At 45.7% G+C, this 20281-nt stretch overlaps 2 protein-coding genes across 4 annotated transcripts in view; one reads left to right on the top strand and one right to left on the bottom strand.

The window, feature by feature from the left end:
* The window catches only part of NSDHL (NAD(P) dependent steroid dehydrogenase-like), a 38248-nt gene extending 25660 nt beyond the window's left edge, over nt 1–12588 (bottom strand). The window contains exon 1 of one of the 2 annotated variants that reach the window (XM_069063061.1): nt 12374–12588. The gene's annotated coding sequence lies outside the window, so the exon portion shown is untranslated. Of the gene's footprint in view, nt 1–5221; nt 5363–12373 lie in introns of those variants that run through there. The other variant, XM_069063062.1, reaches the window with a different exon arrangement.
* A 290-nt stretch (nt 12589–12878) lies between these two features.
* CETN2 (centrin 2) lies at nt 12879–19858 on the top strand. Of its 2 annotated transcripts, none has more exons than XM_069063063.1 (5): nt 12879–13064; nt 14878–15036; nt 15551–15679; nt 16602–16739; nt 18547–19858. In XM_069063063.1, exons 1-5 carry the CDS (start codon nt 13062–13064, stop codon nt 18634–18636), a joined length of 519 nt encoding a protein of 172 aa, XP_068919164.1. In that variant the 5' UTR covers nt 12879–13061; the 3' UTR covers nt 18637–19858. The 2 variants fall into 2 exon arrangements, with proteins under 2 accessions (XP_068919164.1, XP_068919165.1); XM_069063064.1 differs by lacking the exon at nt 12879–13064 and adding an exon at nt 13369–13519.
* Nucleotides 19859–20281: the final 423 nt, after the last annotated feature.

The following is a 20281-nucleotide window of genomic DNA, read 5'->3' as shown; positions in this document are numbered from 1 at the left end:
CACACACACACACACACACACACACACACACACACACACACACACACACCACACTGCCAGACCTTATTTCCCATCTCGCAACTCCTGTTGATGTGACTTTTGAGAACCTAGGACTATTAAGAAGGTATTAGAGGAGAAGAATGCATAGCACATGCATATTTTTAAAAAAAATTTAAGAAGGCACAACACTCCCAAAGAAGAGAATCTATCCAGCCAAGGCTCACATTCAAGGATGCCATTTTTTTGGCTTTTTGGATGGCAGTTGGGGTTAAGTGACTTGCCCAAGTTCACACGGCTAGTAAGTGTTAAGTGTCTAAGGCCAGATTTGAATTCAGGTCCTCCTGACTCCAGGGTCGGTGCTCTATTCACTGCACCATCTAGCTGCCCCTCAAGGATGCCATTTTCATTAAAAAAGCAAAAGGAGGCAAGTCCACGCTCTTTTGATTAGGTCAAGCAGATCTCATCATCATCATCATTAGGCTTAAGATCTGTGACTTAATTGGTATAGGAGCTCCTTCTCTGCTTCCCAACTGGCAACCCCCATGTAACTGATAGGCTTAGAGAAGAGCCTGGTACAGAGGGTCAGCTTGTCCATCGTTGGTCACACAGTTAGTACAAATCAGAGGCAACAGGTCTGCCCAACTCTTAGGCTGCCTCTCAATTCTTTATTATAGCTAGAAACTCCCTATTTAAATATTTAAATAGGGCCATTATCAGACCCTACTAAGACCCACTGACCAGCACTAGATCTCTAGTCTCCTTTCTGATGCTATCTCTTAAGCTAACAAAACCCAAGACTGTTCCATTTAAATCAGTGTGCATTCATTCACACAGGACAGCTAGGTAGTGTTGGCCCTGCAGTCAGGAAGACCCTAGTTCAATTCCAGCCTCAGACACTTATCAGCTGTGTGATCCTGGGCAAGGACCTTAACCCCTGTCTGCCTCAGTTTCCTCATTTGTAAAAGGTATCTGTCACGGCACCTCACAAGGTTGTATAAGGACCAAATGAGAAAAATATATGCAGACCTTCAAGCACTATGTTGTTGACTTGTTTCAGTTGTGTGTGACTCTTCATGACCCATTTGGGGTTTTCTAGGCAAAGATACTGGAGTGGTTTGTAATTTCTTTCTCCAGCTCATTTTACAGCTGAGGAAACTTGTCCAGGTTAGTCACATAGCTACGAAGTATCTGAGGCCAGATTTGAACTCTGCTCTATTGACTGCACAACCTGGCTGCCCCAAAGTGCTACAGAAATGCTAGCAATAATTTGGTGTTTCTCAAAGTGGGCCTATAGGGCTCAGTAGCACTGGACCTGGAGCCAGAGGGCCTGGGTTGAAATCCAGGCTCTATCACTTACTGCCTGTGTGACCTTTGGTAAATCAGTTGATCTTTTTGGGCCTTAGTTTCTTCATTTGTATAAATGGGGAGGGAAGGGGAGGGACTGGATCCAATGGCCTCTGAAGTCTCTTCCTGCTTGAAATCTTTTTTTTTTATTTTTTGCTTTTTGGAGGGCAATTGGGGTTAAATGACTTGCCCAAGGTCACACGACTAGTTTTTTTGTGTTAAGTGTCTGAGGTCGGATTTGAACGCAGGTGCTCCTGACTCCAGGGCTGGTGATCTATTCACTGGGCCACCTAGCCGCCTCACCAATTTAAGTCCCTGTGATCTTGGGGCTCATCCATGAATGTTATATAGAAGACCTAGGTCTTCTTGAAATGCCATTTTCTGGGGGCTTCTCAGTCTCCAGAAACTGGCTGTGGTGTGCTGGGGGCGGGGGAGAGTGAGGGAATAACAGTAACACAAGAGTTTGGAGTAGAGAAAAACTGGTTTCCCTCACTCTTCTAAGGCCTACTGAAGCTAAAGATTTAAAAATTTTAAATCACTTTTTTTCTTAATGAAAATGATTTTAGGGGAAAAGATTAGATTTTTTCAAACCCTCCCCACTTCAGTCACAATACCCCCTAAATGGGGACTTGGAATATTTGTGAGAAAAAAGGAAATGAGATTCCTCAAACCTAAGCATGAAGTTCCACAAGGGAGGCCAGTTACCATTAGTCAACTACAGCCCAGAATGGGGTTAACCTGACCAAAGACACCCATGGTCAGTCAGAAGCTGCTGTTGGGGGGCAGCCAGGTGGTGCAGTGGAGAGAGCACCAGTCCTGAAGTTAAGAGGACCTGAGTTTAAATCCAGCCTCTGACCAGACACTTGAAACTTACTAGCTGTGTGACCCTGGGTAAGTCACTTAACTCCAACTGCCTCACCCCCCCACCCCTCCCAAAAAAGAAGCTGCTGTTGGGCCCAGCTGAACATTTGGCCCTTAGACCATTAGGCTCTACTTTTCATGATAAACCAGGAGGAATAAAAGGAAGTCAGGAAAACAACAGAAATAACCAAGTTTGGTTCTTTCTTTCAAATGGCCTACACTGGTCAGTTGCCCCATTTTTCTTTTTTTTTTTTTTAAAGCAATCGGGGTTAAGTAACTTGCTCAAGGTTACACAGCCAGTTATTTCTGGGTGGGTGCTGAGTGTCTGAGCCCGGGATTCGATCCCCAGGTCATCCCAAGACTGGAGCCGGTGCTCTTACTCGCTGTGCTACCTGGCCGCCCCTGTTGCCCCATTTTTCAATGGATATCCTTAAGGCCTCTGAGCCAGGAACCGGTTTGGAACCATTCCTCCCTCTGACTTTGGCCAGAAAGTTGGAAATAGAATGCAGCAGCATTATTTTCAACCTGGACAGCTGGCTACCTATGTTGCAATTCAAGGGGTCCCTGAGCAACAAGGAGTTCCCCAAACTTAGTTACCAAGGTAGCCACCACCAGGGAATGGCTGGCTCCATCGTGTACATTGTGATGAACAAAATACAGTGTGCTGAATAACAAAACAAATTATTCTTTTTCCAATGCCAAACATTATTGCATATTTTTGAAAGTTATCAAGTCCTAGAAAAGTCATGAACTTAAAGAATGTGATCTCTCAGCTGCGTAGTTCTTGGTGCACCCTCCCTACCTCCCAGGGCTGGGAAAAATAACACTAGAACTCCCTTTGGTATCCCCTCTGACTCCAATTTGTAGCAAGCCGATATCAGGTTCAAACTGAACATTACTGAAAGGCTCTGACCAAGGGGATGGGGGGAGGGAAAGAAGGGAGGTTTTCATCAGTTTAAGAATTGGGAAGGGGGCTCATTCCTTCCTGCCAATTCCATTTGCAAACCACCATCTCTGCTCATCAAGAGAGGAGGGAGGGTCTTTCGCCTTCTAGTTTTATTTTTTTTAGTATGGTTCTGTGTCTCAGGAACAGCAGGTGGCCAGTTTAAAACAAGGGGGCCCTCCTGCCGCCTCCTTTCACTACAGGTCTACCTGGGAAACTGAGACCTGGATCCCCAAGATTCATGGATACTAGTTTGTCTGCCAATAGAAACAGGCCACCAGCCTGAAGGCAGCAGACAAGCATATTTAACTAGTTAAGCTGTACCTCACAGGAGCCCCCCTCCCCCCAAAATAAAAGACTTCTCTTTCCCATTTTGGGAAAGTTCCTCTCATCCACCCTGCACAAAATACAGACAGGAAAGGCCTTTTGTGAGAGAAGCAAAAAGAAAAAGAAAAAAAGCCCTTCAGAATCTTTCAGGAGCATTTTCCTACAGAGGGTGGAAAAAAGTTCCCGGGACCCTTCCTCACACCTTGGAGTGGGGAACCAGAATGTCCCAGACAGTCACCCCCCCCTTGACACTTATTTCTTTGAAAAGCCCAAGCCCCACAACAGCAACTCTGAAAGGGCTCTCAAGGGTGATGCAGCTGGAAAGAGGCAAGGAGAGACAGAAGAGCAGCTTTTTTCTGTGCACATACTAATTGGCATAGTTAGTGCATTTCTTTGAGGATCTGCTGCAAAGCAGGAGTCCTGGGAAAAACAAAATGAAGGCCTTTCTCTCCAAATTCAAATGCAGAACACGGAACAGAAAAACTTCCCCAATTAGTATTAATGATGCAAATAACGAGGCGTTTGCTTTTTTTGCAAAGCTGCCTCTCCACTGTTACCTAAGAAACCCGGCTTGAGCTGGTCCCTATTCTCACGTGCGTCAGCTTGAGCCAATACGAAAACATGCCATTTTTTATACAGAAATCAGCAAAATGGAATATTTTCAACATGGCTCCCGGGGGAGCTTGTTTCTCAGAAATTAAAATGGGGGACACTGTAAGACGGTTCCAAGGGTATATTAAAATAAAGACATCTTCGAGAAACTCAAGATTTATATTAGATCAGTAAAGGAGAAACCAGAAAGGAAGCAAGACTAGCTGAGGAGATTGAGGTGTGGAAGGTCAGAGTGATTTGATGTAGGGCACACAGCTGGTCAATGGCAGAGCTGGCATGGCAACCCAGATCTCTTCTGACTGCCAAGCCAATGCTCTGGCCATTACACAGATCACCTTACACCCTTCCCCAAACAATCTACAGAAAACACAAATCTAGTCAAAATGCCATTTACTTTCAAAGACTCAGAGATTTCAAGATGGAAAAGACTTTGGAGAGCCTCTAATCCTGTGCTTCTGAACTCAAGGGGACACTACCTGCTTTCAAAATATTTCAATAACTGGATTTCAACAAAATGCTTCCTTTGATGATCGATCCTAATTCACAAAGCAGAGCGTGAGAACCGTCCATAGACCTCACCAGACTGCCACAGGGGCCCATGTCCACAAACCAGGTGAAGAACCTCCACTCTACTCCAACCATTTACTATTCCAGATGAGGAAACTGCAGCCCAAACAGGGAAAGTGACAAGGCCCAGGTTACAAAGGCAGCAAGAGCCAAGATCTGGGATTCCAACCCAGGTCCCCCAACTCCAAATGTAGGGCCTTCTCCACTGCACTCTTGGTGGTCTCATCTAGGCCCCCCCACACTTTCAGCTACCACCCTGTTTTCCTTCTCTCATGGGCTGATAACCTGACCTTGCCTCCGGTTTTTTTTGGCCCATTTCTTTGCTCTCTTTTCCACCCTAGCAACCTTACTTTCACTCTAGTTGCTCCCTTGAGATAGGGGTATTAGCTCTTCCCAGCTGTGTGACCCTGGGCAAATGACTTCCCCTCTCTGGGTCCAAGTTTCCTCATCTGTAAAATGGGGATAATAATGCTGACATTCACTTACCTCACAGGGCTGGTGTGAGAAAACAGAAGTCAACATAGAAATGTGAGTTACGGTTATTATTACTCACCTAAGATCACTCACCTGTCGCCACCCACAGCTCCGGACGGCAGCTGGACGTTCTCTTTTGTGTCTTTGCCACAGCTTCTTAAAGCAAGCCCACGGGCACCATGTTTGCTTGGGTTTGTTATGTTGGGTTTTGAATAGATTTTTCTATTTTTCTAAATATCCTTTTGTCATCTTTGTGTATTTCTCTTCTATTTCTGCCTCCTTCCTCCCCACTGAGGATTTAAATTCAACCCAATAATCATTTATTAAGCTTTACCTTTTATGTAAGGCGCAATGCTAGGTCTGGGGTCACAAAAATGAAAGATGCACGTGTCCCTGTTCTCTAGGAGCTTACAATTCAGTGATCTGGGAGTGTGAGAAGGGAGAGAAGAGGAAGGCACATCCATCAGTAAATACAAGTCAGAATGAGAAAAATACAAAGGTATCAGCTGACATGAGTGCCTAGAAGGATTTCCTGTGAAGCCACCTTCCAAGACTTGGTCCTAGACCTTCCATTTTTTTTTTTTTTGCAGAGCGGTATTTATTGAAGGTCATATCATTGAACCTGTCAGCAATTCATCATAAAACTAATATATGTCTCAAGAGAAGATAGCATGAAATATTAAGGATAATCTGTAGCATTAGAATAGAACTTGGCAAGGGGAAGAGAGGGAGGAGGTAGAGGAAGGCATAAAAAGGAAATAGAAAACCCTTTCTTTGGGAAGATTACAAATTAGTCCAAGGTTTCCAGACGAGAGACCTTGGAGATCAGAGGATGGGAGATCTAGGCTTAGAGGTCCACAAATCCCCACCCCCTCATTTGACAGAGAAAGAAAATGAGGCCTGGAGAGGGGGAGGAAGGCCTGCTGAAGGTCACAGCTAGCATGCGAGCAAGGTGATAGAAATCATAGCATATAATCCAGTTCAGATCTTGTGAAAGCAAAATGTTCCAAGGCTGTATAGCCCCTGATTTATCAACCCCTTTTACAAATGACCCACATAGAAAAAGCCTTACTCGTTGCCTCTACTCTGGTCGGCTCTGCTCCCCTCCCCCCTGAAGTGTCTACTCTGGTTACCATGGGAACCAGAAAAACCTTGGCGTTTTCGGAGGCCCTGTGGGGTTCCAAAGGCCTTCTTTCCCAATAGAATCTATGGCTCTGCCTGGTTTCGGCTCGCCTTACCACCCCACTAGATAAAGGGACTGAATCCACAGAACTTGTAGGGCCCATGGCGCTAATCTAGTCCCAGAACACCCCCCCCTCCCCATCTACTAGATGTCCCCTCCCAGCTCACTTAAGTCTCCTGGTTTTTATCTTGCCACAGCCGGGGTTATTTGGGGGACCCTCTAGTTATTAAGATCTACCATTCACATCCACTAATCGCCCATCTGATTCTCACAATTCTATGGACTACAGACATTATAAATTGCTATTAGAGGGCCGGGGGACCCTGGACATTGAGCTAGGCGGGGGGGTGGTGGAGGTCTAGCACAATCTGTTCATTTTACAGGTGAGGAAACTGAAGCCCAGAGAGGTTACTGAGGCCTTACTAAAGGTCTCAGATGTGAGATTTGAGGGGGTCAACCAATCAGTAAGTATTTATCAGTGCCTACTATGTGCCAGGTACTAGAGACACAAGTACAAAGAACAAACCAATTCCTAAAATCATCTAATCCCAGAGGGTGTCAAACCAGTTTATAACACTCCCCAGGGCAGCCTGAACCAGATTAAAATGTCACTGGGAAATATTTAACAAAATAAACAACAATGCAATAAAATATAGATAACATTACATTTTAAAATCAAGTCAATCTGTGGCCCCCAGAGATCATTATGTATGGATTAGTGGCCACTGATGGAAGGGATAGGCCTCCTTTTATAGATGAGAAAAATGAGGCCCTGAAAAAAGCACAGTGACCTGCCAATGGTCCTAAAGTTAAGAAGCAGGATGGCAGAAGGAATGCTGGATTTGGAGTCTGTACATGTGGGTTTGATTCACAGCTCTGCCATTTATTTACTAGCTGTGTGACCTTGGACAAGTCTCTTTACCTCTCTGTGCCTCAGGTCCCTGCCCTATAAAATAAAGTAAGGAGGGTGGCCCAGCCATAAGCCTACAAATAAATGGCTGAGACCACTGCTGAAGTCAGGTCTTTGAGACTCCAAGTTTAGCACCTCAAAGTGCCATTTGTCTGGAGGTCTCTAGAATGGTGGGTAAGGATGGAAGTCACATATGATGGGAAGACCTAGCTCTAGCCTCCTGGGAAACAAACCCAACCCAACAGTTAGAAGGGAGCTGGCTCCCAGCCAGACCATCACTGTGGGTCCCCAAGAGGCAGCCAGACTCCAACAAAAGGGGCAGTCTGGAGCCACCAACCAAAGGGCACATGTGCACTGATGTATGGGGAGCCTGCAAAGAAGCAGAGACCGCACCCACAAATATGGACAGCAATTGTGGGTGACAGGGTCATCCTTGGATGGACTGTGTGCCTCCCCTTCCCCCAGCACTGCTGGACTTAGGGTCCAATGGTCTGGGTTCAAACTCCAGCTACTTGGGAGCAAAGTGACTGTCCACATGTCACTTAACACCTCTAGGCCCAAGGGAAAAAACCAGGGGCTTGGTAAGATTTCTTCCTCCTCTAAATCTGATTGCCCACAGGTCTCAGAGGGCAGAGACCACAATTTCTATTCAATGGGATACGATCCTTGGGAATCCAGGCCTAGATATTAATTATGAGAAAGTTTAGGGCCCCTAGGGAACACACATATTGTGGCAAAGCCTGCTTTCAAGGAGGTCCTCCCACCCCTTTCATCATGCCCCCATTGGGATAACTCACAGATCAACAGGAACAATCTCTATAGCATTTAGTTCCCAGAGGCCCAGATGAGATAACCTCTGTAAAGGGCTTTGCAATCTAGTCATCTGAACAATCCCTTACAACAAATTAAATTGCCTTGCGTGTGGTGGCTTTGATAAATGACGGAAAAATAACTATACAGCTGTAAAGCCTTTTTTGAATAATGATTACTGGCAAGCAAAAAGTCCCAGGCCATTCTATTGGATGGGGCAGAAGAGGCTATACTGACCCCTTGGGTTCAAAGCTCTACACATCACCCCCACTGGCAGCTGGGGGGCAAGAGAAAGAGCCCAGCCCAGGAGAGAGAAAGAAAAGACAAGTCGCAAAAACAGGATCAAAGCTCAAACCCCCAAGTCCTCTCCATTCTGGGAGGCAGAGACCCCTGCTCCCCCTTCCTCAAACCATCTGAGGGCACGGGCAGTGCCACACAGCGAGATGAGGCAGGCCAGCAAACCCCAGACCTTTAATAAACAAATAACTAATTAGCACATTGTGGGTATGCAAATGTAACAGCTAAAGAGCCTGGAGAACACTCAGTCCCCTGCAGTCTCTGGGTTCACATTCCAACTGCTTTAGAATGGTAAGAAAGGCCCCTTTCTTTGAGGGGAGCACAGGGGTAAACTTCTACCTAGTTGTGGGTCTTATCACCAGTTCTGGGTTACTCCTTAGGCAAGTTAACAAAGTCTCTACGTTCCTTAGAGGTAAGCCAAAGGAGGGAAAAAGAACAAACACTTGGAGCTGGAAGGAGCCTTAGTTCAACCTCATTTTACAGATAAGGAAACTGAGGCCTGACAAGGTGGAGTGAGGAAAGTGAGATTTCAATCCAGTTCCTCTAACTTCAAAATGCATTGTAGCTGCCTGGCTTTGGGCTACTAATTTTCATTTGTAACTTTTTGTAAGAGAGAGAGAGAGAAATGGAGAACTCTGGTGGGACCAATAAGAAACATCTATGAAGGTAGGAAAGAAAAGGTGTTTGTAAAGGTCATTCTAGCCCCCCAAGGCATAAGGGTAAGCAATTACAAGAATTTGGCAGCCCAGAGGTATGTAAAAAAAAGTAGAGGAGGAAAAAAACCCGGCATTTTTACTGAGTGGACCAAGGTCCTGTACAGAGTGACCATCTTTCATTTTTGTCCCAGAGGCCAGCAGGGCACTGTGATAAGGGAGGTGAGATGACATGCTCCACCTCACCCCCAACTACAAAGGAAGCCCATCAGATATCACCTTCCAGCCAAAGCTGGCCATTTCTAGAAGTGAGACAAAGTAAACTAAATGCCCTTCCTTTTGTAGGAAGATGATGGGGTAGGGGGCAGTAATGCTCCATCCAGGAGGCCTTGGCAGGCCAGCTCCTCCCAAAGGCTAATGCTACCTGGGAGTGGGGGGGAGAGAAGTGGAAGCTGGGGGTCAGAAACATCTCTTTGAGTGCCATCCTACATGCTGACTTCCTTTCTTTTTCCCCTCCTTTCTCTTCTGCAGCTCTCATGGTAAGACCTGGTAGGCTAAGTTGGTAAGAAAGACCCAGAGGGATGGAAAAACAAGGAGAAATGGGAGCTATTGCCCCTACTCCCTGCTATCTCCCAACCTTGGCAGACAATGACAATTATGCACACCCCTTCCCCTTTACAGATAAGAAATCAGGTTAAAATAAATATTCCCAGCAGCCTTTTCCCCCTTTTTGAAGTGGGGAAAAAAGTCAGAGAATTCAGGGAGAGGGACAGAAGGAACCCCTTTGTTCCATAGAAAGCTGAAAGTTTATAGGAGTTTCAGGTTTTTCTTTTTTTCTCTCTTTCTTTCTTTCTCTCTCTCTCTCTCTCTCTCTCTCTCTCTCTCTCTCTCTCTTCCTTCCTTCCTTTCTCCACACTTTTCTTATTTACTAAGTGGCAAAAGAAACAAAAATGATCTATGTTCTCTTTAACAAGGCAGTAACCAAGTTATACAGTATATTTCTTGTGGATTTTGCTACTATTGAGTAGAAACTTGTAATTGCCTCCTTCTGTAGTTAGTGTAGCTCTTGGTTTTTTGGTTTGGTTTTCTTCATCCAGAACCACTTCATCTAAGTCTTCCCATACTGAAATGGAATTGTAATCTCATCTGTCTGGATGTTCCCTGCTCGTGTGTATGTGTTTGTGGGGTTTTTTGGGGTGGTGGTGGTGTCAGGAGATGATAAAATACCATTAGTTCCATTTTTCTGCCTCCTACTTCTACTCTTTGGTGCCAAATGGCTAAAGTACAGAAATGCCAGATGAGTTTTTGTAAAACTTAGAATGTGTAGTCTGCTGTGTTGATTTCAATGCAACACAACACATCTCTGTGCCCACAATGCCTGTCAAGGTACCCTGTACCTAGTCAGTTCTTATGGAGTATACCACCAATTCTGAATTATGCCTCTACCAAATTAATGGAGTTTTCCTACTTACTTAAGCAGCAGAAGTAAGCTGTAAGAAAAAAGAAAATCAGTTAAGAGAAACAGAGCTACCACAGCCAGAAAAATAATACGCGCAAGACCCCAGATGCTGGGGATAAAAACAATGAAAACAATCCAATCTCTTACTCTCAAGGAGCATATAATCCAATCTCCTAGGAAGATATAAGCCATATATACAAATAACCTGAATACAAATTAGGACGTTACCATTGCACAGGAGAGATTCAATAGAGTAGCGAAAAAAATGAATAATGGATTGCTTGACATGGGGGGAAGAGGGTAGGGGTCATGGAGGAGGTGGTATTTGAGCTGGAACTTGAAAGAATGGGAGGATTTCAAGAGCTGAAGAGATAGGGGAAGCAGATTTGGGGACAGCAAATGACTAGTGGTTCAGACCGACTGGACTTGGGGGGAGGAGAAGTGGAATGGTTATGAAATTAGCCTGGAAGGGAGACTGAAGAGTAGTCAGGTACAGAAGGCAAAGGGAGAAAGTAAAAGGGCGTGGCAAGCAGTAGCCAATGCTGCAGAAAGGTCAAATGGGATCTGGCACGTAAGAGGGCACCGGAGCCTTAGGACAGAACAGTGGCCAGAGTGGCCAATCCATGGAGAAGCTCTGCAGAAAGGAGAGAATTGCAGGACAGTAGTTTGAGGGGATGGCAAGATTATGGGATGGATTGGGGGAGAAGGGAATGACGGAGACCAGAGCCTGTCTTTCAGGGTGGTGGATCCAGTAGAGAGGGAGGGATTGAAAATGTGAAAGCGGGGTAATCTGGGGGGTTTGAGGAGTCCTGGAGAGTATGATAGAAAATCAAAGGTTGCAGTAAAGTTAGAAGGCATGACGTGGTAGTGTATACACTTAGCAGGGTCCCCCAATTTCCTCCAAACAGCCCCAAGTGCCTCCATCCAACACAAAAGGCTTTGCTAACCAACACATTTAGCCAATCCTTAAAGCTTGTCCTGGTAGTCTTCCCATTCCCTTCCACTACCTCCATTTCCTTCGTTCGGCCTCAGTCCTCAAGCTCAATATCTATTTCCTCCCCTCCCCCAGGGCACTGAAGTACACCCTAAAATCAAAATCAAAAAGCTCGAAGGGCCTTTAGAGATCCATCTAGTGACTATGCCGACGACCTCAATTCAAAGCTAAAAGCAATTTTTTTTTGGTAAACAAGTCGAGGTTCATTTTCTTCCCTGTCCTAGCCTCGTTGGCATGGCAACCAAAGAGCCCTTTTTCTATTGTTTGGTGAAGTCAGAGCCCAGTCCAGTGATAGCCCAGCCCAGGCAACCGCCTTTTTTGCTTCCAATGTCCCTTGGTTCCTTAGCTGATAATTAGGGCTTAGACAATGAGTGAGAGTCTCGGTAAGAATTAGGATTGTGGAAATCAGACAACGTCAGAGCTGAAAGAGACCTTAGAGGTTCTCTAGGCCCTTCCTACATTTGACAAGGGAGGAAACTGAGGCCCAGAGGGGTTCAATGACTTGCCCAAGGTCACACAGGCAGAAAGTGGCAGAGCCAGAATTTGCACACAGGCTAGATTAATTAGAGCAGTTTGAAATTTAAATTTGGGAGAGGGAGTCGCGTCAAATAAGCCTGGCAGGGAGAGGAGGGGCGGCCAACCAGGTAGGAAAGGCAGGCTGGCTCCTAGATTCAGCACTAAGTCCTTAAGCAGCCCCCAACAACCTTAGTGCTTGGGGCACCCCAAATTATCCAGCGCCACCATAGTGTCAGGATGCTTGCAAAAGCTGACCTCCAGGAAGCCTGGCCTCGCCCACTACCAAAAGGCTCCCTCCGGCTCCCCGTCGGGCCCAAGTCCCCCTCCCTGCCGGGCCCAGGTCCCCCTCCCGCTCCCCCTGCCCATCTCGCCCCGCCCCTCGTCCCTGACACCGGCCAGACGGCCTCCAGCAACGACTCTTACTCGTCACTGTAAGGGGTCTGGCAGCTCCGCTCCGGCCCGATCGTCCGGGGGGGGGTTCTGGCTCCGGCTCCGGCAAAGGCTCGCTCCCTGGCTGGGGTTATACCGTGAATTCTAACTTCCTACGCTTCCCTCGGGTATCCACCGGCCTCCAGCCAAATAGGCAGAGAATCGGCCGAGGCTTTCCTGGCCCGCCAATTGGCCCGGCTCCCCACAGGTATAACCAATCGCGGACTAAGCCCGCCTTATGCCGGATGTCACAGGTCTATCCCCCGGGTGCGTCCGAACCCCCTAGCCTATCGCGAGCAAGAACCGCCTTAATGGACGTTCACCTTTCAGCCCATAGGAAACACTAAAGAGACACGAGAAGGAGCCAATGGGAAACCAGACCTCTGGCTTCTGTAGGATGATGTCGATTCCCTCCGCTCCAGTGAGGACCTGATCTTGAGCTCCAGGGGCGGTGGGAGCAGCCGCAGGAGGGGTGTGTGTATGTGTGTGTGTGTGTGTGTGTATGTGTGTGTGGTTTTTTGTGTGTGTGTGAGTGTCTGAGAGCAGGGGGGCGGAGCCTGAGAGGAAAGGCGCGGGCGGGGTGGAGCCAAGGCAAGAGAGGGGGCGGAGCGACAGGGGTTTAGTTGCCGCCTGAGGGGCTTCGAGACTCAGTGTCTGCGCGTTAGCCGTCGGGAGCGGAGGCATGGTGAGTGCGGCTACTCCCCCTCCTGCCCCCCAATTCCCTCTGGATCCTACTCCGTGGCCCGGCCGGGCCGTGGTCTTGTCTTTCCCTTGGCCCTGGTGGGGAACTCTCTTCTGGCCTCCTTTCCCTTTCCTGCCCCCGGTGCCCCCACCGCCACCACCTCCACCACCACCGCTGCCGCCGCCGCCTCCTCAGCCCCGGTGGGGCCTGCTCCCCCTGCGCCCGGCCCGGAGCCTCGGCGTCCCCACTGTGGCTTGGCCCCCCGAGCGCGGGGACCCCGTTGCTTGGTCAACCCCCTGGTCTGTGGCCGGGCCCTTCCCAGCCCGGCCTGCCGGCCGCCCAGTGGCCACCCGGCCCCCAGCCCGGCCCATCGCCCGGCCCGCCTCCTCCCGACCCGCTGCTCCCTCCCTCCCCCCTGACGGGATCTGGTCGGCCTACTTTCCCCCACCCCAGGCCAGGTAGGTGTCGAGCGGTCGCGCTTTTTCCCTTGCTCCCCGACCCCCCGCGATCCCTCCCCCCCCCCCGATTCCCCAATCTCCCCCGCTCCCCGCCTCCGCCCCCCTCCCTTCCCTTGCCATCTCCTTCTCGGCTCCCGCTTCTCTTGCCGCTCCTTTTTTCCCCCTCTATCCTTTCCTTGCCTTTGCAGATCCCTTGGGCGCTCAGCTTGGGGTGGGCCCTGGGGAGGGCGGGGTTGTGGGGGGGAGACGGTGGGAGGGGGGCGCTGCAGCTTCGGAGCCTCCCGGGAGCTGGGTGTGGGAGGCGGGGGCGGGGCACGGGAGAACGTTATCTATTGCTGTGGTGGTGGTGGTGGGGCGCGGGGGCTACTAGTTGCCTTAATTTCCCCAGAAATTTTCCCTGGGCTAATGTCGCCCAAATGGAATGAGCCTTACTGCTTTTCGCTTTTGGTTCTGAGCGGTTTCTGATGTGAAAGGGAGCTTCCTCTGTGTAATGTTTGTATTGATTTGAATTTAACTTGGTAGGAGAGATGTATTTTTTTATTTGATTTTGATCAAGCCCCTAGTAGTGGGCTTTGAGCCTCCAGCAGAAAGGCAAGGCACACCTGTTTTAACCCTCTGATAAGCGTTTGGTGTGGGCAGCATCATGGTTTTCCTCAGATTTAGAAATGGCTGCCAAATCTAAGCGGGAGCAAAGAAAGCCCAGCAATCCTCATTTCAGTGTGAACAGGTAGCTCTGGAACTTTCCACCAGAGCACGATAAAAGATGGGTGCCAGATAAGTGTCCTTGCACGTGAGTAAACTGTTACACAGAATGCAGTAAATAAATTGCAAGGGAGTCAGGCATCCCAGAGGTTAAAACCCCAGCAGATCGAAAGGGGTAAAATAGTTTGGGGTGAGTAGGGATGTGTTCAGAGATACACTGAAACATAGTTTAAGTGGGTGGAATAGCCAACCTCCCTCTTCACAATCACAGGCAAAAAAAAAAAAATGGTTCAGTTCAGAGATCCATCACCATCATTGTCATACTGCAGTAAGTAGAGGTGCCCCCAATTTTCAGTTAATATTCAAACCAAGTGGGTATGGACACTTAGAAATCTTCTAGTAACATAAATGAATTTGAATCCTGTGATGGGTCTTGGCAGAGACCATAGACCACAGGAAGGAGAAGCTCTAAGATTCTGGGAAAATGGAACACAAAATTCCATGTGAAGGTTTGTTAGGGTGACATGGCTAAAATTCAAAAGAGATGACCAATATGAAGATTTCTTTGACATTATTTAGGTAAAATTATAAAAAATGACTTGGAAAAAACTGCAATGCAATTTAAGATCACTTGTTCTTTTATTATTGTTTTAAAGGCCAGTACCATCAAGAAACCAAACCTGGGCTCCGCCCCCCCAAGAAAGAAGATGGGACCCAAACCTGAACTCACAGAGGACCAGAAACAAGAAATTAGAGAGGCATTTGATCTCTTTGATACAGATGGAACCGGGACAATAGATGTTAAGGAGCTCAAGGCAGGTTCATTAAGTACCAGCAGTAAGAGCTAACCTGGGAAAAGCACAGAGTCCAAGAGAAATAGTTCATTACACTAAATAAAAAAAAACCCCACCAGTGTCTGTGTTTTCACTGAATAATTATGCTTAAATATCACTACGTGGGGGTGGTAAAGAATGAAAGTGGGATCCAGTGACTTAAGGTCTTTTCTTTCCATTTGAATTCTACCTTTCCATTTCTGAACTGATACAGAGTACTTTGGAGTTGTTTTTCCTGCCTTGCTTTGCCCTCTCCTCTTTTTTACTACTTTCCTTTACTGCATTCTCTTTTCTGCCCAAAGTGTTGGTTACAGGTATTATCGTACCGTTCCATTTTTCTGTGCATTCCCCACCCAAACCTTGCTAAGTAAGGTTAATTGAAATTGTGGTTTGCTTAATATTAGAAGCTCCAATTCATAGTGCCACTTTTGCCCCTAAAAATTTTTTAGACTTTTGTCTCTTGTTGAAATAATTATTTAGCCTATTTTTGATGTAGGTGGCCATGAGAGCTCTGGGCTTCGAACCCAAGAAAGAAGAGATCAAAAAAATGATATCTGACATTGACAAGGAGGGGACGGGGAAAATCAGTTTCAGTGACTTCTTGGCTGTGATGACTCAAAAAATGGTAAGTTAGCCAACACAATCAACACAACTAACGTGCAGCATAGGACATCTAGATATGTTAATAACTCCATTAAAATGGAGCTAAGACAGGGAAGCCTGAATCATAGGATCACACATTTAGAGCTGGAAAGCAACCTTAGAGGCCATCTCATCCAACCCCATCATTTTGCAAATGGAATAGGTAGTGCTTCTGACTGAAGAAAAGGGGAATTTGAATTCTCCTATGACTTGTAAAGTAAGAGAAGGAATACTTACTACTACCATTTTCCTATTTAATTATTGTCATGGTAACATTTCATACTTTGATGGCAGCTAAATCTGAATTTTGGGAATTGAGAGCTTATACACTGTTGTAACTTACTTTCAATATATATGATTACAATTGCTTTAGGAAAACTCACAGGGAAAATTTTAGTGATGTCAGATTTCCTCAAACCTGAAAAATCTATTTCTCTGACTGGAGGCAAAGGAAGGAAAGGGAAAATAACCCAGGGTGATGGGGTGGTCCCCAAGTACCTCCCAGTGGACACAGCCTTGCTGTCAATCCTCAAAATCAAGAAGCCTAGAATGACCTCTATCCCCTAAGATAAAGGCTCTCAGAACTTGGTATTTTTGTGGGGTGTGAGTACTCTTTATATGGTCAAGCCCTTATAATGAAATGGGAAGTCCTTAGCCAGTTAATTTCCTGAACAAGTTAGAAGATTAATAGGGGTTATAGTTTGGTTGATGGGAAATAGATTAGGGTAAAAGCATGGGAAAAGGTAGGAGAAGACAATATTTTGACACAATTTCTCATTTTACACCAGTGTTTTCTATTGCTTTTTTCTCAACATTTCTATAAGACTAGGGAAGAGGACTTTGGGGTTACTACAGGTTGCTGGACCTAAGATACTTGCTTTCTTGTGTGTGGTTTAATTTTTAAGGCTGAAAAGGACACCAAAGAAGAAATTCTGAAGGCTTTCAGACTCTTCGATGATGATGAAACCGGGAAAATCTCCTTCAAGAACTTAAAACGTGTGGCCAGAGAGCTAGGGGAAAACCTCACTGATGAGGAACTGCAGGTTTGTAGTAGATGAGTCTGCAATTCCAGATTCGTGGTTTACCTTGTGGTAGGTTTGCTTTGGGAGAGTGTCAGTCCTGTACTGTTGATACTTTGCTGACCACCTGACTTTTTTTTGCCCAGCTGTTCCCTTACCTAGCAGTTGGTAAGTATGGCAGCTCCCATCCAATTTTTGTCTTCTTTCATGTACCTCACCCTGATTCATAAGGTACCCATTTTCTACCCACCTTTACTATCTTTCTAAATTTTGTCTTGCCTATTTCTTAATATCTTTTTGAATCTGTTTCTGTGCTTGTGTGTATCAGTGAACTGTGTGTGTGATGTGAACTATTTCAAAGATTATTGGAGAATTAATGTAACATTAATGCCTTCTCATTAGACTGAGTTGATCACTTTTGTATTCCTAGCACCTACTGTGGTGCCTTGTGCAGTTATTAAAAGGTTGTTAAAGTTAGCTCCCTCAATTGGAGGAAATACTCTTGTCCTAATCTGCCTCTCCAACAAATGTTTATTGACTACTTGACTAAATCTTCCCTTTTCTTCCAACCAATAGAAACATGGCACTTAAGGTGGTTGGGGGAGATGACAGCAGTCTCAGGACTTATATTTGTCACCTTTCATTTATACTTAGAACACAATTTAGACCTTGGCTTATGACTGAAGAATCTAGGCTATACATTGTACCTTCTTCCTCTTCTCTACTCTTCCTCTTCCTCCAAAAAAGGGTTTCATTTTAAGACTTATTTAAATAAGACAGGAACATATGGTTGTTGGGCTTTTGTACACTAAGTCTCAGGACCCGTCAGTTGCAGTGGATTCAGTGTATGAAACAGGTGAGATTATTTTACATGGTCCATTTGCTGTTTGAATGGGGATCCAAAATGGATCTACTTCATAAGTCTCCTTTATGACAGACAACATTTATAAGTTACAACAAAAAAAGCTTTAGAGCTTTTACATTTTGATACTAAGACCTTTCAAAAATTAATCTTGTAACAGAAACACTTTTAAGAAATCCACACACCTCCACCCCCACCCCCCCTTGAGGCTACTATTCTCTAACTGGTGGTCAGAATATGTTGAGGCTGTGGGATCAAGAGTTTGTGTCCCATGCAAACCAGTAAGCTTTGCCAAATTTCCTGGTGAAATTCCACACTTAAACCTATCCAGCCACCTCACAAACAGGAGCTTTGGGTCATAAACAGAAGACAAGAGAGAGGTTAGGTCATCGTGAAACCATTGCCTTTAGAGAAAAAAAAAACAGGTCCAGAGGAGAGGCACTTGTCCAAGGCACCAGAGCAAATGGTTTGGATTGTGATAGGAACTTTAGATTTGCATTTCAGTTTAAGTTTAGGGTTAGCCTAAAACGATAACCTTTTCCTAGGTTTCTGTAGTTAGAGGATGTAAATTCTAAATTATATGAGAGGCATCATGGTGTAAGGGCAAGAAAACACTTTCTAGCCAGAGGACCTGGGTTTCACCATTCAGTCTGTGCTGCTTTGGGTGAATCACTTAGTCTCTCTGGGATTTAGTTTTCTCACATGTAAAATGAGGGTGTTGGACTAGATAACCTCTAAGATTCCTTTCATATCTCAATCTTTAATATCCATCATCTCATATCCAATATTATCCCCATTTTATAGGTGAAACTGGTATGATTTTTGTTCATGCACTTGAGTTGGCCCAATGCTTCCCCTTCTCTTCCCATTATACACTCAGTGTTGCTTTGTTTTGTATGGAAATCCTTTTTTGTGACCTTCTTTACATGTTTAATGGGTCAGTCTAATCTACCACCTGAATCCTTACAGGAAATGATTGATGAAGCTGATCGAGATGGTGATGGAGAAGTCAATGAACAGGAGTTCCTGCGGATCATGAAAAAGACCAGTCTCTACTGAGGTCAATAACTCTTCCCCTTTTGCAGGCACACACAAAGAGATTTACTGGTTATGAAGGTTCCTTGTTTTCATTTTTTGAGGCATCACTATAGTACATAGAGGCTGATTTTCCCCTTCCACTAATTTATCTAGATAATTATATTGGCAAATACCTGATTCAGTTGTATGTTTTCTAAAGAATTCTAAAACAGTTCTAGATGATACACCTTGTCAATGAATTCTCCAATTCAGAGCCCGCTAGGCTTAAGGATGGGGGCCCAAAAAACCCCCCTCCTCCCCCCCCCTTCTGCCTGGCATCTCTTCTTTCATTCATGAATATTACACCAAACCCCAGAGCAAAATTCAAGTGTTATGGCCACCAAAGTGGGAACAAAGAATATCTCCTTTAAGGTGCTGGTTCCCTTATCACCTTGCTTCCATCATCTCTTCCCCCTGCCATGCTCAGGTGTATGATACAGCAGGACCATGTGATTGGCTTGTAGGCCACCATTCCAGGCCATTTTCCCCTCCCTTTTCCATTCACCCCTTTGATTTTCATTGACTTAGCTCTTTTAAGAAGAAACTAGCTTACCAACTTCTTTGTTGTGTCTGAAACACACTGACATATCTATTGTCTCGTGGAGGGCTTGGAGTGTCCCATGGCATCATCCTCTCCAGTCAGTGCTGGGGTAGCTGCATCTAGCTCATCCACTTTGTGTGTCATCCTGGCAAATGCTCTTTCCTTTTCCCAGGCCAGGCCACCAAATGAAAAAAGCTAAATGTAATGTTAGCCTAAGAAAATCATAAATAGCATAGGTTGGCTTAATACTAATGTTAAAAAACCACACAAATAAGCATTTCCTTAGTTCATAAGCTTTAAGGGCTTAGTTGCTTTGAAAATTGGGGTGGGTGGGGCGGGTCGTGTTTCAAGTATTTAGCAAAGCCGTTTTCCCTTTTCCCTGCTTGGAAGGAAGGGAACTGGCTGTTGTTGTCTTCATTAGAAATCTAATGTAACCGTGGCCATTTTCTACTGATTTTGTCACAAGTTCCTCTTTACTGGTTAGCTCTAAGAACCTTTGGTTCTTATTAGTCCATGACTTTCTCCTCCTCTGATGTATGGACACTGACCACCAAGTGTCCCACGTGGGTAGTTTGACACACTGCTTTGTAACTCCCAGTGGTCTGTTCTGTGTTGATGCTATTTATTTTCTCTGTTGTGAATAAAGTCTTTCTTGTTTTAAAAGTTCTGGTCTTTGAGTATGAGTTACTTGGACTTGGGATTTACATTTGCAATTAAGTGGAAAGCGGCTTTGCAGAACAGCAAAATATTGCCTAGGGTGGGCCTTACTACTTGCCTGGGCAATTGACTCCTTTTGTAGGACAAGGGGACCACATTCTAGGATGGGGTTCCTTCTCTAAAACAAGAGAAAGGAAATCCTACAGTTCAGATAGTTGATTTTAAGGTACTCGGTTCCCATTAAGGTAGAAAGTACGCCTCTGTGAGTTCAGGCTGTCCAATGAAAAGGTGAGCAGCATGAACTGTGCTGGTCCGTCCAGTCTTTATAGCACCAGCACTGGGCCTTGCACATAGTACACATTACAACGTTAACTGAAGGGAGTGCACACCATGTTGAATCTTGGCATTGAAGGAACCTTAAGAGTTCCT

The sequence above is a fragment of the Petaurus breviceps genome, unplaced genomic scaffold (genome assembly GCF_028583685.1).
Source record: "Petaurus breviceps papuanus isolate PSGF00001 unplaced genomic scaffold, PetGlider_PUasm1.0 90535, whole genome shotgun sequence".
Classification (NCBI taxonomy): Eukaryota; Metazoa; Chordata; class Mammalia; order Diprotodontia; family Petauridae; genus Petaurus; species Petaurus breviceps.
This window is presented reverse-complemented; position numbering and strand designations above follow the sequence as displayed.